The sequence below is a fragment of the Coenobita brevimanus genome, chromosome 67, assembly GCF_032717465.1.
Source record: "Coenobita brevimanus isolate Jiangsu-jjx chromosome 67, ASM3271746v2, whole genome shotgun sequence".
Lineage (NCBI taxonomy): Eukaryota > Metazoa > Arthropoda > Malacostraca > Decapoda > Coenobitidae > Coenobita > Coenobita brevimanus.
Genome location: NC_137020.1, coordinates 31,907,552 through 31,923,802, shown reverse-complemented (window position 1 = coordinate 31,923,802; position 16,251 = coordinate 31,907,552). Strand labels below are relative to the sequence as shown.

Genomic DNA, 16,251 nt, shown 5'->3' with positions numbered 1-16,251 from the left:
AACAAGTAATGACTGTATTGTATATCCCCAAATAGTATCTAGTCTTGCTATATGAAATAAAAACTACATAGGTTCATTCTATCATTCGTTTTTGAAGGCACCAACATGCTTGCATACATCAGACTTGGTCACCTAATGGCAGCTTTCCATGCTGCTCGATCTCTGGCAGCTTTCCTATTCAGTTTCTTGTCCCTGAGGTCACACTCAATGACTTCATTCCAGGTCTTTTTCGGTCTACCTCTGGCAACCCTATCCCTAACATTAACACTTCTCACTTTTTGCACCCAATTATCATCCCCTGTCCTTTCCACATGACCAAACTATCTCAACAGGTTCTTGAAAATGAATGACACACATTGACATACTTGGATTAGAAACAGCAGACAGTGGTGCTCAGAAGGTTAGGCTATGACTGTCTTGGTAGAGTGTGTAGGTGTGGGGTGGTGTGTGGATGTTGGTGGGTGTACTCCCAGATGACCACAGCACCAGACACAAGCTACCTCAGGACAATTTCATTACCCTCAGAAGACTTTCAAACTGGTGAGTAAGATATATCTTCATTAATCTCTTCACTACCAGAGTCTCTTCTAGTCTGAAAAGTCATTAGGAATGTCATGAAATAAAAGACATCACATTTATACACTTCATCAACTCCTCCACTCCTAAGGCACCCCCCAGTCTGAATAAAACAATTGGGAGACATCAAAAACAACTTTTTAAAGACATCACCATACCAAGTAAGTTAATCTGTGACTGTCTAGGTAGAGGGGGGTGTATTTTGGTGTGGGGTGGTATGTGGATGCTGACGGGTGTATTCCCAGATGAACAAGGCACCAGACACGTGTACGTTAAGTGAGCGGATGACGCCTGACTGGGGGATCTCTACACACACATCCAGGAGTTGCAGAAGCTCACATGGGATTCCTTCTCTTTCATTCCTGTGGAGGGTGAAATTGTCAAAAAATTTTCATTCACACTAATTTACCATAACCATCCACCTCCTCTGCCTACGACACCTCCTTATTAATATGTACCCACTTCACCACCCAATCTAATATCCATCTCTCCATAATACTAGTGGATGAATGGTTAGCTGACAGCCCAAGGGAACCAGGGTCTGAATCATGAATCTGGTAACTGGAACCCCCTGGCTCAAATGTCCATCCACCTTTAGTGGATTGGTAGGTAAAACAAGTATCTAGGTCAACAACCACGAAATGTTACTGTGGTAACCTTGAGGACTCGAGACTAATTTCCTACTCACCCTAGCAAGACAACACTCCTCTCAGGAAACTGGAAGTGTGCAAGACTGGTGCTGTTTGCAGTCTGCTCGGCTCCCACCAGTGTGAACCCTTCAGCACGCAGCCCTCGCAGATAGACCCCAAGTTCATCCACCTTCACCTGCAAATACCACAATGGGCCAGTGCAATGAGTGGTCCTGCCATCTGATGGGAGTCTGTGAACTTCTCCCATAAAATCGTTTTGCAGGTTTCAAAGATAAATTTTTCTATGTACTTTCATGTAGTTTCCTCAAATCACAAAATTTTTCAAATGCCTTTGACAATCATGTTATTAGCGTGTAAGTGGAATTAGAAAAAAAAAAAAAACTCGTAAAACAGAAATCATCATCTCCATGGAATTAATGTCTACATACAATTTACTATTCAGTAAACATCCCATATAACTGGTGTAAGATTATAACATGGTAAGCATATGAAGAAATGCTTTCATGCACAAATTTTGCCATATTTTAAAATTTGCTGCCAAGGCAATGTACGACATGTTTTCCTGGTTGCTCTCCACTCATCACCTCTTCTACATGGCGTCTCCCACAGCCTACGACATTTGGCGTCCATCTTTGATGGAAACCTGGCCCGCCCTTTCATGTGTTTCATGAATGGGTGCTGGTCTGTGTTGAAAATTGAATTTGATTTGCAGTCAGCCACAGAGCAAACAAAGTTCGTCATTTTGCTAACTGTTCTTATTGTCAATGTCAGGGAACCAAGTCATCCCATCACCGACGCACCTCGCCAGTCTCGTGTTTGTTTACAATCGTACGAGTGGAAGAGCTGAGTACCAAGTGGAAATGTCGCATGGCGAATTTATCCATACCTTTTATCATTGTTTTTTTATGAAATAGAAATCCTATTACCCTTAATTCAAATTATTAACTGTTTTTATACATGCATGAAGGCAATATTTCCACATAAACCCTCTTTAATACATCCCTAGAAATCACCTGATACGCAGGAGTAGAACATACGTTTGAATACTATTTTCTTCCCAACCGATCTTCTTTATAAGTCCATGAATATTGCAGAACCCTTAGTTTGTTGGTTTACACCTGATGTTCAACATAACAACACTCACTTTTAGCTGGCTTTGGGCAGAATAACATCAAATATTGGTAGCTGTAACCCTCACACCCTCAACTGCTGCATCTGGGAGAAGTTCACAGACTCCCACCAGATGTCAGGACCACTCATTGCACTGGCCCATACAAATAACAGGCTAACATGCGGTTGGTTCTTGTTTAGAGCTGTTCCACTTACAGCTACGGTACAAACTCTCAAGAACCTCCTCCATTCCCCCTTTTCCGAAATATTTATTTTGCAAATACTGTACCTAATTTCACACAATCAATGCAATTTGATTTTTTTTTTCTTGAACAAGATAAATTAATGATACAAGGTACTTCATTGCTTTCACTGTTAATGGTACTGCAGGCTGTTTATTGGATAATAATATGATTATCATAACAATTCTGGATTCCAAAATTTTCTGTTTACCATAAAGCCTTTGCACCCAAGTATTCTGAATATGAAAGCTTGTACACCTCTGCCCCATTATTCGAGAGGGATGCATTCCATAAAAAGTGACTGAATAATGAAATGGTTGAATAACGAACTGATTTTTCCCATACGATTGTTGAGCAATAGGGAGGTTAGATTCCGGACCACCTTTGTCATTCAAAAAATATTCAATAAAGATGGAAAAAATACCAGTAAATATGAACGAAAGTGACACAGGGACTTAAGCTGTTTTCTTGTAGACCTACTCTCCCAAGGAAAATTATTTCAATACTACATACATCTCAGATGATTAACATTTGATTTTCAATTAAAAAAAAAAGTATTGGAGAACAAACGAAATATACCTTCTTAGTGATATTAAAGAACGCTGCCTAAACGCCTCTGAGAGTAAGTTTACTGCCGATCCCACCAACTGGATATGATGTCACCACACCAAACAAAGTCAAATGTATTCAATTTAAAACCATAAATAGCACTGGAAGCCTAACTGGAAGCACTGAAACCTAACTAGGGGGCTTTGTCCCCAGGACCCCCTCAATGATTACAACCTACCTAACCTAGTACAAACCAAGATGTGCAGTACTGTACTCACATCCGGCACCTAAACAGTATCGTGTGTTAAGAGCATTCGTTAATCATTGGCGCAATCATCACCCAACTATGCGATGGCAAAAACAAGTTGGTGAACACATGACTGTGCTTGACAGGGGTAATAGTAGGGGTCTTGGGTTGAGCCATGGTGGTACTGCAGCACTGCACAAGGCCAAACAGAATTGCACACAGATGAAGAGGCAACCGATCAGCAAGGCAGAGTGCAGGATACTGGGAAGCTCAGCCAGTCTGTCTGGCGGCGGGCAGTTTGAATTGTCGAACTGGCAGGGATAGCCATGTTGAGCAACAAAAAAGGATATTGATTTATAACTGTCGAAACAACGAACTGTCGAATAACGATCGGTCAAAAATTGAGGGCTTGGTGTACTGTATTTCCTTATCAAGATGCTGATGAACTAAAAGCTTTGTGTAGTCTGTCACTGTCAACACACACCTCTTTCATGGGGAGCCAGTGGTGTGCAGTGAGTGAGAGTGCAGTGAAGGTGTGGTCGTCCTTCACAGCCAACGTATCCACCACCATCTGCCGCACCCGGAACACCTCACACGTACGGCATAGTCCACCCAAGTTGGCTGCCTTGTCAATCAGCGAGGCAACTAGGATCAGACCACTACGCTTCTGTTGCAGCTTGGTCTGGTGGATGACCAGAGGGTGATGAGAATTGGTAATCTGATTTAGTATAAATTGATGATGCTCAAAAGAATTAACTGGGCATAAGCACATGATAATGGCTGGAAAAATGAGAAAATGATTATTGCGTCTGGCAACAGATAGACAGAGAGCTGTAAAGTTGTCAACATTTGCAATTTCTGATGCACAAAATCTCAAACTAACAGAAATTCACCAATGTTACTGTATACTGTTGGGATTTGGTCTGATGGGGGGGGACTGATTTGGAGGATTACTAGTACAGTAATTCAATTCCAGTTTAATCATTTTGTTTATAGTAGCCTCTAACAGTTCCATTCCTCATCCCCTTGAGTAACATGCAGCACAATGTTAGTTTAGGTAGATAAGACTTAACTAACCAGAGTGGTTATTACCATCCGTGATAGCGATGCTGGTATTATTTCAGTTTGTCTGTCTGTGTGAATGTCTGTGTGTGTTAGCATGATATGTTCCCAACCACTCAAGATATCATCACAAATTATACAGGTGTGTAGTAGGGAAGAAAATCTCAGACGAGTTCTAACCTGGTGAAAATAGGTTAAGGTCAAGGTCATATTCCAAGCCACGCTAGATATGTACTGCTCGCGGCTGGTGTGATTCCCCCCTTGGGGGGGCCTTTAGTTATAATACTACTGTATTTTACTTTCCCAAACTAACAGACATGTTATTCTGAAAACATCTGGACCACAATCACCAAGATGGTATATCCAAAAGTGTATCAGCTGTCAGAGAGTTTACTAAATGGACAGGAGGGTTTTATGTAACAAAATTTTTACTTTTACCTGAAGAATAAGTGTTTTTGTTGTTTTCTTGGCACTTCACTGCATGGTAGGGCATTTAATGGGTGCTTAGACATCATAAGTTACTTCACTTGTCAGGAATGCAGATAAAAGGGTGAAAAATAAATAAGTAAGTAAAATTCTCAAGGGATGTGCTGCCGTTAGTGATAATACCAGTGCATGTTATACCGTATGATTTTACGTACTGTACATGTATTATACAGGACATGGCGTGTCTTCCAACCTACTGTATTTACTGTGTACTATAAGGATGTACCAATATAAAGGACTGGCTATTACTGTTTTATAATTACAGTATTCTTCCCATCTCTATTTCATAACTACAGTGGCAGTCCAAGACCTGGGGTAATCTCCAAAGATAAACACTTTCATGGGGCGATCCTCTGTATACTTTTTACCTCACTGTCTCTCCTCCTTCTCCTATACCCTCACAGAAGTAACAAAGAACTGGCTGTTATCATTTTACCAAGTACTGGTATCTATAATTATTTCATCTCCATGCTGTAACTCTCCACACTGTACCTCCTGTGGCAGACCCAGACCCAGGGTGATCTCTGGAACCATAACCTTCCATGGGGTGATCTTCCTTTGTACGTCATTCATCTCATCTTGCCTTTCATCCTCGTCCTCCTCTTCACAAGGTCGAGTTTCTCCTGTCGGCAAAGATTCCCACTACAATGAGGCTTCATATACTAACCTCATACCTACTCTGTTCTTTGCATCATATTTTAGTTGGCCTAGGATGCCAAATTTGTTGTCCAACCTCACTAAACTGGGCCATCAAGTAAGCTGAAATGGGTTATGGATCTTTGTCAGGAAAGAACATGCTATAATTCAGATAACCATAACAAGCACTAACCAGCAGCCTTAACAACCCATGGTGCAGGTGGTGCTGTGGCGAGGGTCGTGTCTTTGTTGAAGAGGGGGATACAGGAAGCCATGGGCAGCTCATCATCAGTCGCAACCCCAAGCAAGTAGCCCACACTTATCCACTCCTCGCTGGCCACCATGGACAGGCACGGCAGGTCATGCAGAATAGTCTTGGGGTGGGGACAAGAAAAAATACAGTTACATACATAAAAAAAACAGGTACCAGTAAATCCCTAGTATATCTGTATTCAACATACAGCTTACTCATTACAAACTTAAAGTGTGGAGTGGTCAATGGGGTGGAAAACTTTAAAGTTATGGCTTCTGTTTCATCTAAAAACACAATGGGTTGAAGCCCAAGTTGCCTTTCTTATGCAGTTCACTATTCTCCTTTGGGGGGATAGGGAAGTAGCTGAGAGACGTTTTTATAGACAGGCAGTCGAGCTGCATGGTTAGCCTATATCACTGTCATCACATGAAGGAATCCCTCTCCAGCACCAAGCAATATTGTTACCAACCTGAAGTGTGAAGTGGTCAATGGGGTGGAAAACCTTGAAGTAGAAATCATTCAGCATGTTTGTGGTGTTGCGTGCAGCGTTGCCTTGTTCTGCCACAAACTGCAAACACTCCTGCACGGCATGGTATTTGTCAAGCACCTCTGTCACACCCTTGGTCTCGCAGTGCTGCCACATCTTCCTCAGCGACACCTGGTAATTAAGCATGCATCATCATCATCATTATCATCATCATTCCAAGCCTTTTTCCCAACTTAAAAGATGGAGTGAGGCAGGATAGAAATAGAAATGGGGAACCACAAAAATATATGTAATGGTGTCTATAAATGCCTTCATCGCCATTAGTTAAAGCAGGGATCCTCTGTTTGGATCAATAGCAATGTGTGTGCTAGAAGTGTGTGAGGGTCTAAGACTGTATCCCAGCCAGGACTGATTTGGATAAAGTTTCATTTATTAATGGGGCAATGTAGGATTGGATGATGGATGGATGGATGGATGGACATATATAATATATACGGTGCTACCTATAAAATATATTTATCAGCCAGGAAGACTAGTATTACTTAACAACAAAAATAACTGTACTGTAACAATAGGAAACCTCATAGAAGTTGTTTGCCTGTGGTCAACAGGCCAGACAGACTGGGGCTATGCAACAAAAACAACATACCTGAGCATACAGCCTGGTGTTGAAGTGCTGAGCCATGCACCAGGGCAGGGTATGTTGTATGGCCTCACACAGCAGTTGGGGGGCCGTTGAGCAACACGCCACATGTGTCACTGCCGCCAGGAAAGAACCAACACACCCCACTCGCTCCCTTGTGCCCTGAGAGGGAAGGAAGAGAAGATAACAATAATTCAACCTGATCCTTCATGTCCCCTAAATCAGTCTGTTTATTCATGGTATCTCCAGTTACTCCCCTCTTCACTGTGCTGTGCACTGTACAACCAATTAGAAAAGAATCATGCAGGAAGGTGTTCGATGGTATCTGAAATGACCAGTGCTGCTTACTGATCTAGAAAGATATCCTTTTGTCATATGAATATGCATACAATAACTATAACCACTGGGTAATATCACAACCAAACAATGAATAGCATCCTAATCACAGCAAGTTTACCAGTGATGGGTAGGACCTTCAGGCTTCTTTAAGTATTCATCGGTCATGGTGTCAATTTTTTTATGGCTCTAATATTACATGCACCAATATTTTTTACTGACTGTACCTACCAAATTTCACTGTCCTGTACTGCAAACCATACCTGTCTAAACTGTTGCATGAGGGTGGTGTAGAGGTGTGGGTGTAGGATGGCAACCAGTGCTGCCCCCCACTCCTGAAGGTAACGCACTGACGGCTGTTGGTGTTCACAGATGATGCCATGACCCAGCCACCTCAACACTTCTTCACAATCACTCTGACAATAAATGCACACTATGTAGACATGGCGGTAGTGGTAGTAGTTGTAATCCCAGGCTCATCTGAACATGAGCTCAGCACTGCAGGCAAAAGCTCCCCTCCTCCAACAGTCCATCATCCTTCTTCTGGGGGACAGGGAAGGAGTTAAGGGATGTCTGTATGACCAAGCAGTGGAGCCACATGGTCACATCAGTGCCACCATGATAACATATCCTTCTCCAGCATCCCTCTGCAGGTAAGCACACAATATGCAAACATAAAGTAGCATATTGCTAGGAAAGTACAATAGATGAAATAAACTCCTGAACATACGGTACCACAGACAAAGAAAAAAATACATCCTTATCAAATATTTTCAGATTACAACCTGCTTATTAAAGTTCCTATGCTACTTTAAAAGCCGATTTGCCAATTTCCCCCTAATTTGCACAAGCAGTTGCATGAAGATTATGTCATATGCATCATATCCCTCAATCATACTGAAGACTGTCTATCTATCTATATATCTACACTGCTTCCCCCAAGGAAAGGAAGGTAGCCGAGACAGGACGACACACTCCCCATTTACTCATCCATTCAAACACATTCATTCACATCTTAGCCCCAAAGGGGAGAAGGGACAGATCCTCACCACTGTCTACATAACATATACCTTCTACCTGTTCCAGCAACGGCAGTAAAACAGGAGTGCCTGGAGGAACTTGGTGGTTCTGTGAGTTGGCATAATCCCTGCAAGTGCCAACAAAGCAGGCCCAGCGATGCCATATGACCTCACCTACCATTTTAATAATCAACAATCCACCACTATCCACTTTCACACTGACTGTGCTTGCACCAGCAACATAAGAGAGTAATGAAATGTAACGTGCAGAACAAATCACTATGGAATAGGTGTCAGGAGATCTCCAAAGCCACTCAGAATACAAGCCTAACTAACGAGAGCGTATAATAATCATCTTTTACCTGGTCTAACAATGGCAGTAAAATCAGGAGTGCTTGTAGGAGTCTGGTCTTGTATCGGTGGTTCTGTGAGTTGGCATAGTCCCTGCGGTCACCACCAGAACGGGCATAGTGGTGTCGTATCCCATCCGCCACCACCCGTGCCATCGCACACTGCCTCTTGTCTGTCTTGCTCAGTGACAGGAGGTACCGGATCACCATGGCTCGAGTTTTAGTTTCTGAATCCCAGTCACTGAAAGGAAATTTATTATCTGTGTAGCAGTTTCTGTTTTTTACATGAAGGCACACAACTTCAAATAAGGTTACCAAAAGAAAATCATGAATGAAGATCATTCCATCGTCTCTGATAACTTACTTCTGCCTGGAAATCCTACAACATGTGTTGGTTATATGGTTACCATACAGCACTGTAAATGTTTTCCTGGCTTACAGGAAACCATTTGGCATGGCACTCAATGTAAAGCCACCTGGAAGGAAAAGAAGAGTAAGAAAAAATGACACAAAAGATGGAAGAAATAGGAAGAGAAGAGGGCACACATAAAAAATGAATGATATAGGTGAAGGAAGAAGTAGGCAGCACTACATCAAGCGAGTGGATGATGGTTGCCACCACCTACCACACACATTACTTTTAGATATTTCAGCAACTTACCTTTCCACAAGCATGTCTGTACTATACTGTTTGCTGCAGGCCCTGATGAACATAACCGTGTCGCGTATGACTCTGTACTGCTTGCGGTAGACATTACCAAACATCACCAGAGGAACCAGCACCTCTTGCACCAAGCCAGACAAGGAGGCAGGGTCCAGGTGTCCGTGTGAATGAATCTTAACCAGCGCTGTGCTGAGACAGTGCGCCATGTGAGTCGAGATACCTTGAACACTCTCGGCTGATACCAACATTTGCTGTGACATCTGTGGAGAATACCAGTAAATGTTATCATCATCATCATCATCAGGGCCCCTTTTCCCAGTTAAGCATGGGATGAAGCAGCAATGGCCATATCAATAAAACTGAATGCATAAAGGTATAAGCAAAACCCAAATATTTGATGGTCATAACACCCTCAGCTTCTACCAACATTTGTTACTGTAAATAGTGATGGCCATATTATTAAAACTGAGTGTGTGAAGGCATAAACAACCTATACTGAGGCAGTGTACTGAGATATTTGCATGGATCAAGATGTCCAGAATACTCAAAAGCTGCTGCCAACATTTGCTGTGACATTCAAATACAGCAAGTCCTTGCTGTAAGTCGCCTAATTTAACCTTCATTTGTATGATTAAATCCACAATCAATTAAAGGAATATAAATAAATAAATAAAGTTCCACTGCAAGCTACATGTACATCTAATAGTCTCCTACATAAGTAGTACTGAATGGAAAATGTTATGGAAATCTAAGTCACCTTGACAATACTGTGAACACACCTGTATGATGAAGCTGTGATGATGGTGGGCAAGGAGTGCATGAGGGTGATAAAGGAGGCGTGTGAGGCAGGACACAAGGAAGCGGTGCAGGTCACAGCTCTTACGGAAATCTTCACATGCACCCCACATTGCACTCACTACGCCCTCCCAGATACAGCACTGAAAAATAATTTTTTGTTAAACTCCCCCTTTTTCAACAGCTTTTTTTTTTTTTCTTTCTTTCTTTTTTTTATACTAGGTCCATAGAAAAATACAGAAAGAGTGCTTATTTAATGCTGCATTGCTACCTCTAAAACTGATGTCATTTTTGCCAAGTGTAAAGTATCAATTACAGGACAGTATATGAATAAAGCTGTGGTGTTCTGGAATGCATCACTGTCAATAATGAGGACTGCTGTGTAAAAACCTACATGAATGGAAATGAAGAGCTAGTGCCAGTAATTATCATGATGAAAATACTCATTCCTGTAAAAGCCCACCTCAATTAAAGACGAGGCAAGGGAGACAGCCACCCTGAAGACATGATGAACATTGAGTCGGCTGGCAGTGGGGATGGCTCCTATCAGAACACCTCCAATATGAGTCCTCACCTCCACTGCCAACCCATCCTCCATGCTTTCCTCCCAAGAAGTACTCTGCAGGAAAACAACAATATTTATAAAAGTTTTTTAGGCTATGCTATATGGTACTGTATTAAGTCCTCATTATAGGTCACCCTTTTTAACATGGTACTCATTTATACAGAACATTGCCAATTATTGGCAAGGTTTAACTGCCACCTATAAGGCTGATATTACCAGTTCCCCCAATCTGCAAAAGAAGTCTGTACAAGAAAAAGTTTAAATATTTTAGAAAACATCCCTGAGAGTGCCTTGATGGAACATGATAACATTTTGCATTATAATTATTTTACATCTTTTGACAACAATGAAGACTCACTTTGTATACAAGAACACACTTTTAGTGCTAAATCAGTTACGTACTACTGTACACTGTACAGTATTCAGCTGAGACTGAGTCCTTCCATACCTTGTCAACCAAGAGCTGCACACATGACCAGCAACTTCGTGCCACCTCCATCAACAACTTCCTTGTGAACTCCGACGATTCGTAACCATCCACCTGCCTTCTCTGCGTCAAAGTCTCGATGTTGTTCACAATCTTCTGAGAGGCCAGAAGTATGAGCTCTCTCCTGACTTGTTCTAGTGGATTTTTGTAATGCTGGTAATTTTTCAGGAGCTGTTCAAGGAGAAGGATGCCATAGAAGACTTGAATGAGGATTTCTTGGCTAAGGAGAGATTTACACACTAGCAGAATCTCTGGGTAATGCCTAAACATCACTGATTTTAGAGGCATCACGCTGTAACACTTAGAATAGAAGTTGAGGTGGAGAAGCACAGTGTCAATATCATGGGGTTCCCTATATTTAATGACCTGCTGAATGAACAACTGTACCACACAGTCAAGTCCTTCAGTTAAGCAGGCAAACAAATCATCATTCTCAGTCAGCTCTCTGGACCACACTCTAGGAGCATCATACAGGATCTCCAGTACCTGAGTTAAAACTTCTAATATCCAAGACAGCTTCTTAACATCTAGGTATGGTCGAATGTGACAATCTCTGAGGAAGTTGTTCAATGGTATAAGTAATTCCTCAAGTCTTTCCTCATCTTTTAACTGGTTTATTGTACTATCCATTAGTAAGCAGATTCCAAGGGCAATGTCATTTGGGGAGTAGAAATTAGTGGTGGATAAAGAACTTGTGATTACATTATGCAGTGAGGCCAGTTTCTGATTCCAAGTGCCAAAACAATCACCAAGCGATGTAATTATCATGTCCCAAATTATCGTGCCGCGACACCAGCTCTCTTTCCGCCTGAACCTCCCTATGACATCACACAGCTGGAGGAAGCTTGTGTCTGGTGAGAGGTGTATCAGAATTGCCCTTATGAGATCACACTGACTGGCTGAGCGGAGAACAACTTCCTGAGTACTGAGGCAGTGTTCAAAATTGATGACGGCCTGCCTGACAGTTTCATACTTCCAACCCGCTAAGCTGGGGGCAAGAGCTAGGCCTCTCGTCAAGTAGAATAATGGAATCCCGCCCCATGATTTTCTGTAAAATATGGCTTCCAGTAGAGATGATGTGAAAACAGTGCATTCTGAGCGTAATGAACTAGCTGCGTTAGTAATATAAACAGCGATTTTGGCCCCCATACTGGCTGCCACCTCAGACTGTTGGTCTGAATCCCGGCCATATAGTGAATAGTCACTGAGAGCTGTTAGAAGGTGGGTGGTAGTGAACAACAGAAATTCCTTTGATAAAACTTCTGCTGGCCATTTCTCCTCCAAGAACATCGTTAGGCCTCGTTGCTTGATGTTCTTGTTATCGTGGTCGAATAACCTCTTGAAGATCACCAGGAGCCAAGATGGATGGAAAACAGACTCTCCGTTTCTGTGACAAGAGGAAGTTATCAGACCACTCATTTTTTCCAGGACAGGCTTAAGGACGTGAGCTTGTTTCTCCTCCAGCATCTCAGTCATGAGAAAGAAAGTGTTCCAGAGTTTTAACACTTCCTTCTTTTTTCCTTCAGGCCAGGGTAAATATTCTGAGATGTGCTGTTCTGATGGCTGATTGGATGTGAAATGATCAACACATCTCTTTAAGACGTACTGTGACCTTTTTCTTGACTGAGAGTTGGTGTGAATCAAGCCAAACTGGATTATTTGCCAAAATACTTTTCCATTTCCAATCTGATAAAAAATTCCATCTTCAAACATGTACTCAGCCATGAAGCACATTATCATGAAGCCCAATTTATTTTTTTCCTCAATCACAAAGTCTCGATTCAGGACGTAAAACTTCATCATAAGTTGCCACAATTTCTGCATCACTTCTCCTCTGCTCCCCCTCCTTGCCTCTAAGTAAGGCCGAACTATGAGAGAGAGAACTAATGCCAGTAAATCATTATCATCGCAAGTTTCAATTACATCCAGTGAATTCAGAACAACCAAGGTGAATGATTCCCTTAGTTCTTCATTTTGCATCAATCCTCCACCATCCTCTAATAATGTAGCATATATTAGTGCTAGGGCTTTAATTCTATCATGTTCTTGCATCACTGGACCTACTGTGTTCAAAGTAATATTCCAGGAAATCTCCTCCACCACATTCTTCAGTAACTGGTGATTCTGGTTTATAGTATTTTGCAAGCCATTTTCTGGACAATTCTGTAATAGTGACTTTCTTGTGTTTTCTAGCTTCTGATACAGCAGTACAGTAAGCCACGTCAGCTTTCGTATAAATGCAACTTCATAGTTTTTTGACAGTGCAGGTTCTTTACAACAATCTGAAGTTGAGGAGACTGCTTTATGAGTGTTATTACCTTCATTTTTTGTCACTGAGCAAACTTTTTCACTGGTGGAGAGAGATTTGGAACTCACATTCAAATCCACTGCATTGTATATATGTACTGCAGACACTGGATGCAAGTGAACATCCATATACCTGTATCTAACAATAATTTTCTCCAGCTGCACAACACATCCTTGAAATAACTCTAGGTAAGTGTTTACCAAAGGATTATTCCCCATTCCTCCTGATGAGTTAATAATGACCTCTCCAGCTTCCAAGATTGCTATGAGCAAATGGCATGTTCTTGTAGTGAGGTCCCTCCCATTGATAAACCTATCCATTATCTTGAGACATTCTTGCTCCTCTAATATGTTCAACTGCAAAATTTCGCTGTCCATTGTGCTATGAACACTAACAAATTCAACAGGGTTCTGAAAAATATCACTTAAAAGTGGCCACTGACTGATCCACATGTGTTGAACGTGCTCTTTATATTATCTCGGTTAAAGGAAGTTTGATACCTTTCACTCTGGTTATAAAAGTATACAAAGTAAAATAGCTTCAAGGTGTGCAGTTGTTTTGTAATAAATCTACTTTCAGAAAAAACTTATACAATACTATATCTGGATATCACCTTAATTCTACATATAATTGAGATTAGACTAATGTTTATTTATGTTTTGATCCATAAAACCAACTCGGTGTAGAATAGTGATTAATCCAAGTGTTCATGCACGACCGATATTTAGCTTCCTGAAGTCTCGTTAGAATTAATACTGAGAATTATGAAACAAGAACCGAAAAAATTTTTACAACATAACCGAGGCTACTTGTCTTCGGTCTTCACGCCCAATTGGGCGAGTTTCAGTTTCCAGAATCTCATGAGAGAGAGAGAGAGAGAGAAAGAGAGAGAGAGAGACTGCAAGAAACTGTAGGGAGGAAAAAAAAATCATTTTTAGGTTGTGATGTTTCGGGTAATGCTTCATTTTTCCGATCACCACGTTTTCATTAAATGGATTATCTGACTGAATCATAAAAAGAATGTTTAAAAAGTGAAGTCGCAGCTCGCCATAGTAAGCCTTTGGACCAGTTTTAACTGGTCTGATTGACCGGGCAAAGCAGACTGTACTGGTCTGAACCGGTTATAGACTGATAAAAGCCTCCCGGATGTCTTTTATGTATCCGACTTCGGGCATGGATAATCCCTTAACAATCCTTGGCGCGCTAACCAAGCATCTGGAACCATGGCATTATCAGTGACACAACTTGTGGATCTACAGTATACTCTTTTTACCTTACCTTAGCCCTGATTTTTGTATTTTGATACTTATTTCACGTAGCTCAGTGGCAAAATATGGTAATATTGTGGCTCTACATCCTTTTTGTGACAAGCATCATATTTTAGTGGCAACTTTAGGCCAAGTTAGTGTAAGATGAGTATAGTTACTATCGATCACCTCTTATTCACATGCACCGAGTTACTTGTGCAGTACATCGCATTATTTTAATGTATTAAATTGCTTGAACTACAGTGTATAGGGATGTCGACAGGCATATGAAACAGTGAAACAAATTACATGCATCGATCTCAGGTCCAAGCGTTCTCGGCGTTGGCTACAAAACTGGGCTATTTTAGGCGGCTTCGGGTTCGAAATTGGGCGGATAGATCATTCACCCTTTGCACTTCGTCGTGGGTGTTGTATAGTAGAGTGCAATTTTACGCTGCCTTGAGACGCAATGGATTTTTAAAACTAGTCAGAGGTAAGTGTACGCCACAATAGGATAGTGAACATACAGCTGATATAAGGAAATTGGTGGGAAATGTAGAACTGGTAAAGTAGTATAAGGTTACCAGCATACGTGATTTCACATAAACGTGAGATCAGTGTGCAGTCATGTCCACGGATGTGGAGTATTAATGTGTTATTTAGTATATTCACTTAATAAATGAGTAATATTCAAAAAATACCAGCGGGGGACCCATAAGTAGTTTTTTAGATTATCCACCTATCTTGCCAGACGCCTCAGTCCCGTAAGGAGTGGCCACAAACAAATCGCCTCCATGTCGCCCTGTCCCCTGCTTGATTGGAACAGATGGGGGATGGAGGGCAGTGCTGTTCCCCCTGTGAAAATGGCGGGGCAGTGCCGTTCCCCTTACAGAAATGGTGGGGCAGTGTCGTTCCCCTTGCGAGAAATTGGTGGGGCAGTGTTTTTCCTCATTCCTTCACTACACCTCTGATGATGTCTTTTAAAATTTTTCCATCATGTGACTGTCCTACTGAGCTTTAGGGAGATACTGATAAGTTGTATTGTCAAAATTATGATTATTATTATCATTATTATTATTATTATTATTATTATTTAGTGGGTAATTGCAGCACTCCAATCGGATTGAGCCAGTGAAGGTGTATATCCAAGGGGTGATTGGGGTTTTTGCTCACATAATGCCACTCAGGGATGAGTGAGGCAAGTCACTCTCATCTTAAATGTCAGGACCAACTTGCCTAGCCCTGGGCTCTTACTCTCCTCATGGGGCAGTGTAGGATTGGATGATGGATGGATGGATTATTATTATTATTGTGATGATAATGATGAAATTGCTTTCTCTTTCAGACATCACTCCTTCACCATGGTATTAAGCAGCCTGTCAAAATGTGCCACAAAGGCTTTCCTAAGAAACATCAACCACATTCCTGTACCTTCACCAGCCACAAATACAAAAGCTTGTCATGGTATCTTTTCCCAAAATTGTTTCTTCACTGCAGGAAAAATGAATCTGTCAGTGGTTAATAGTTTCTGCCATACAT

At 41.5% G+C, this 16,251-nt stretch overlaps 1 protein-coding gene across 1 annotated transcript; it reads right to left on the bottom strand.

The window, feature by feature from the left end:
* Positions 1 to 757: 757 nt before the first annotated feature.
* On the bottom strand, positions 758 to 16,175 carry LOC145405606 (tRNA (guanosine(18)-2'-O)-methyltransferase TARBP1). Its single transcript, XM_080276933.1, has 15 exons — positions 16,163 to 16,175; positions 15,297 to 15,383; positions 11,119 to 13,439; positions 10,569 to 10,724; positions 10,090 to 10,248; positions 9,308 to 9,570; positions 8,659 to 8,887; positions 7,541 to 7,693; positions 6,948 to 7,103; positions 6,281 to 6,469; positions 5,752 to 5,932; positions 5,415 to 5,545; positions 3,859 to 4,056; positions 1,265 to 1,401; positions 758 to 938 (listed from the first exon to the last, which is right to left on the bottom strand). Exons 1-15 carry the CDS (start codon positions 16,173 to 16,175, stop codon positions 758 to 760), a joined length of 4,554 nt encoding a protein of 1,517 aa, XP_080133059.1.
* Between the last annotated feature and the right edge of the window lie 76 nt (positions 16,176 to 16,251).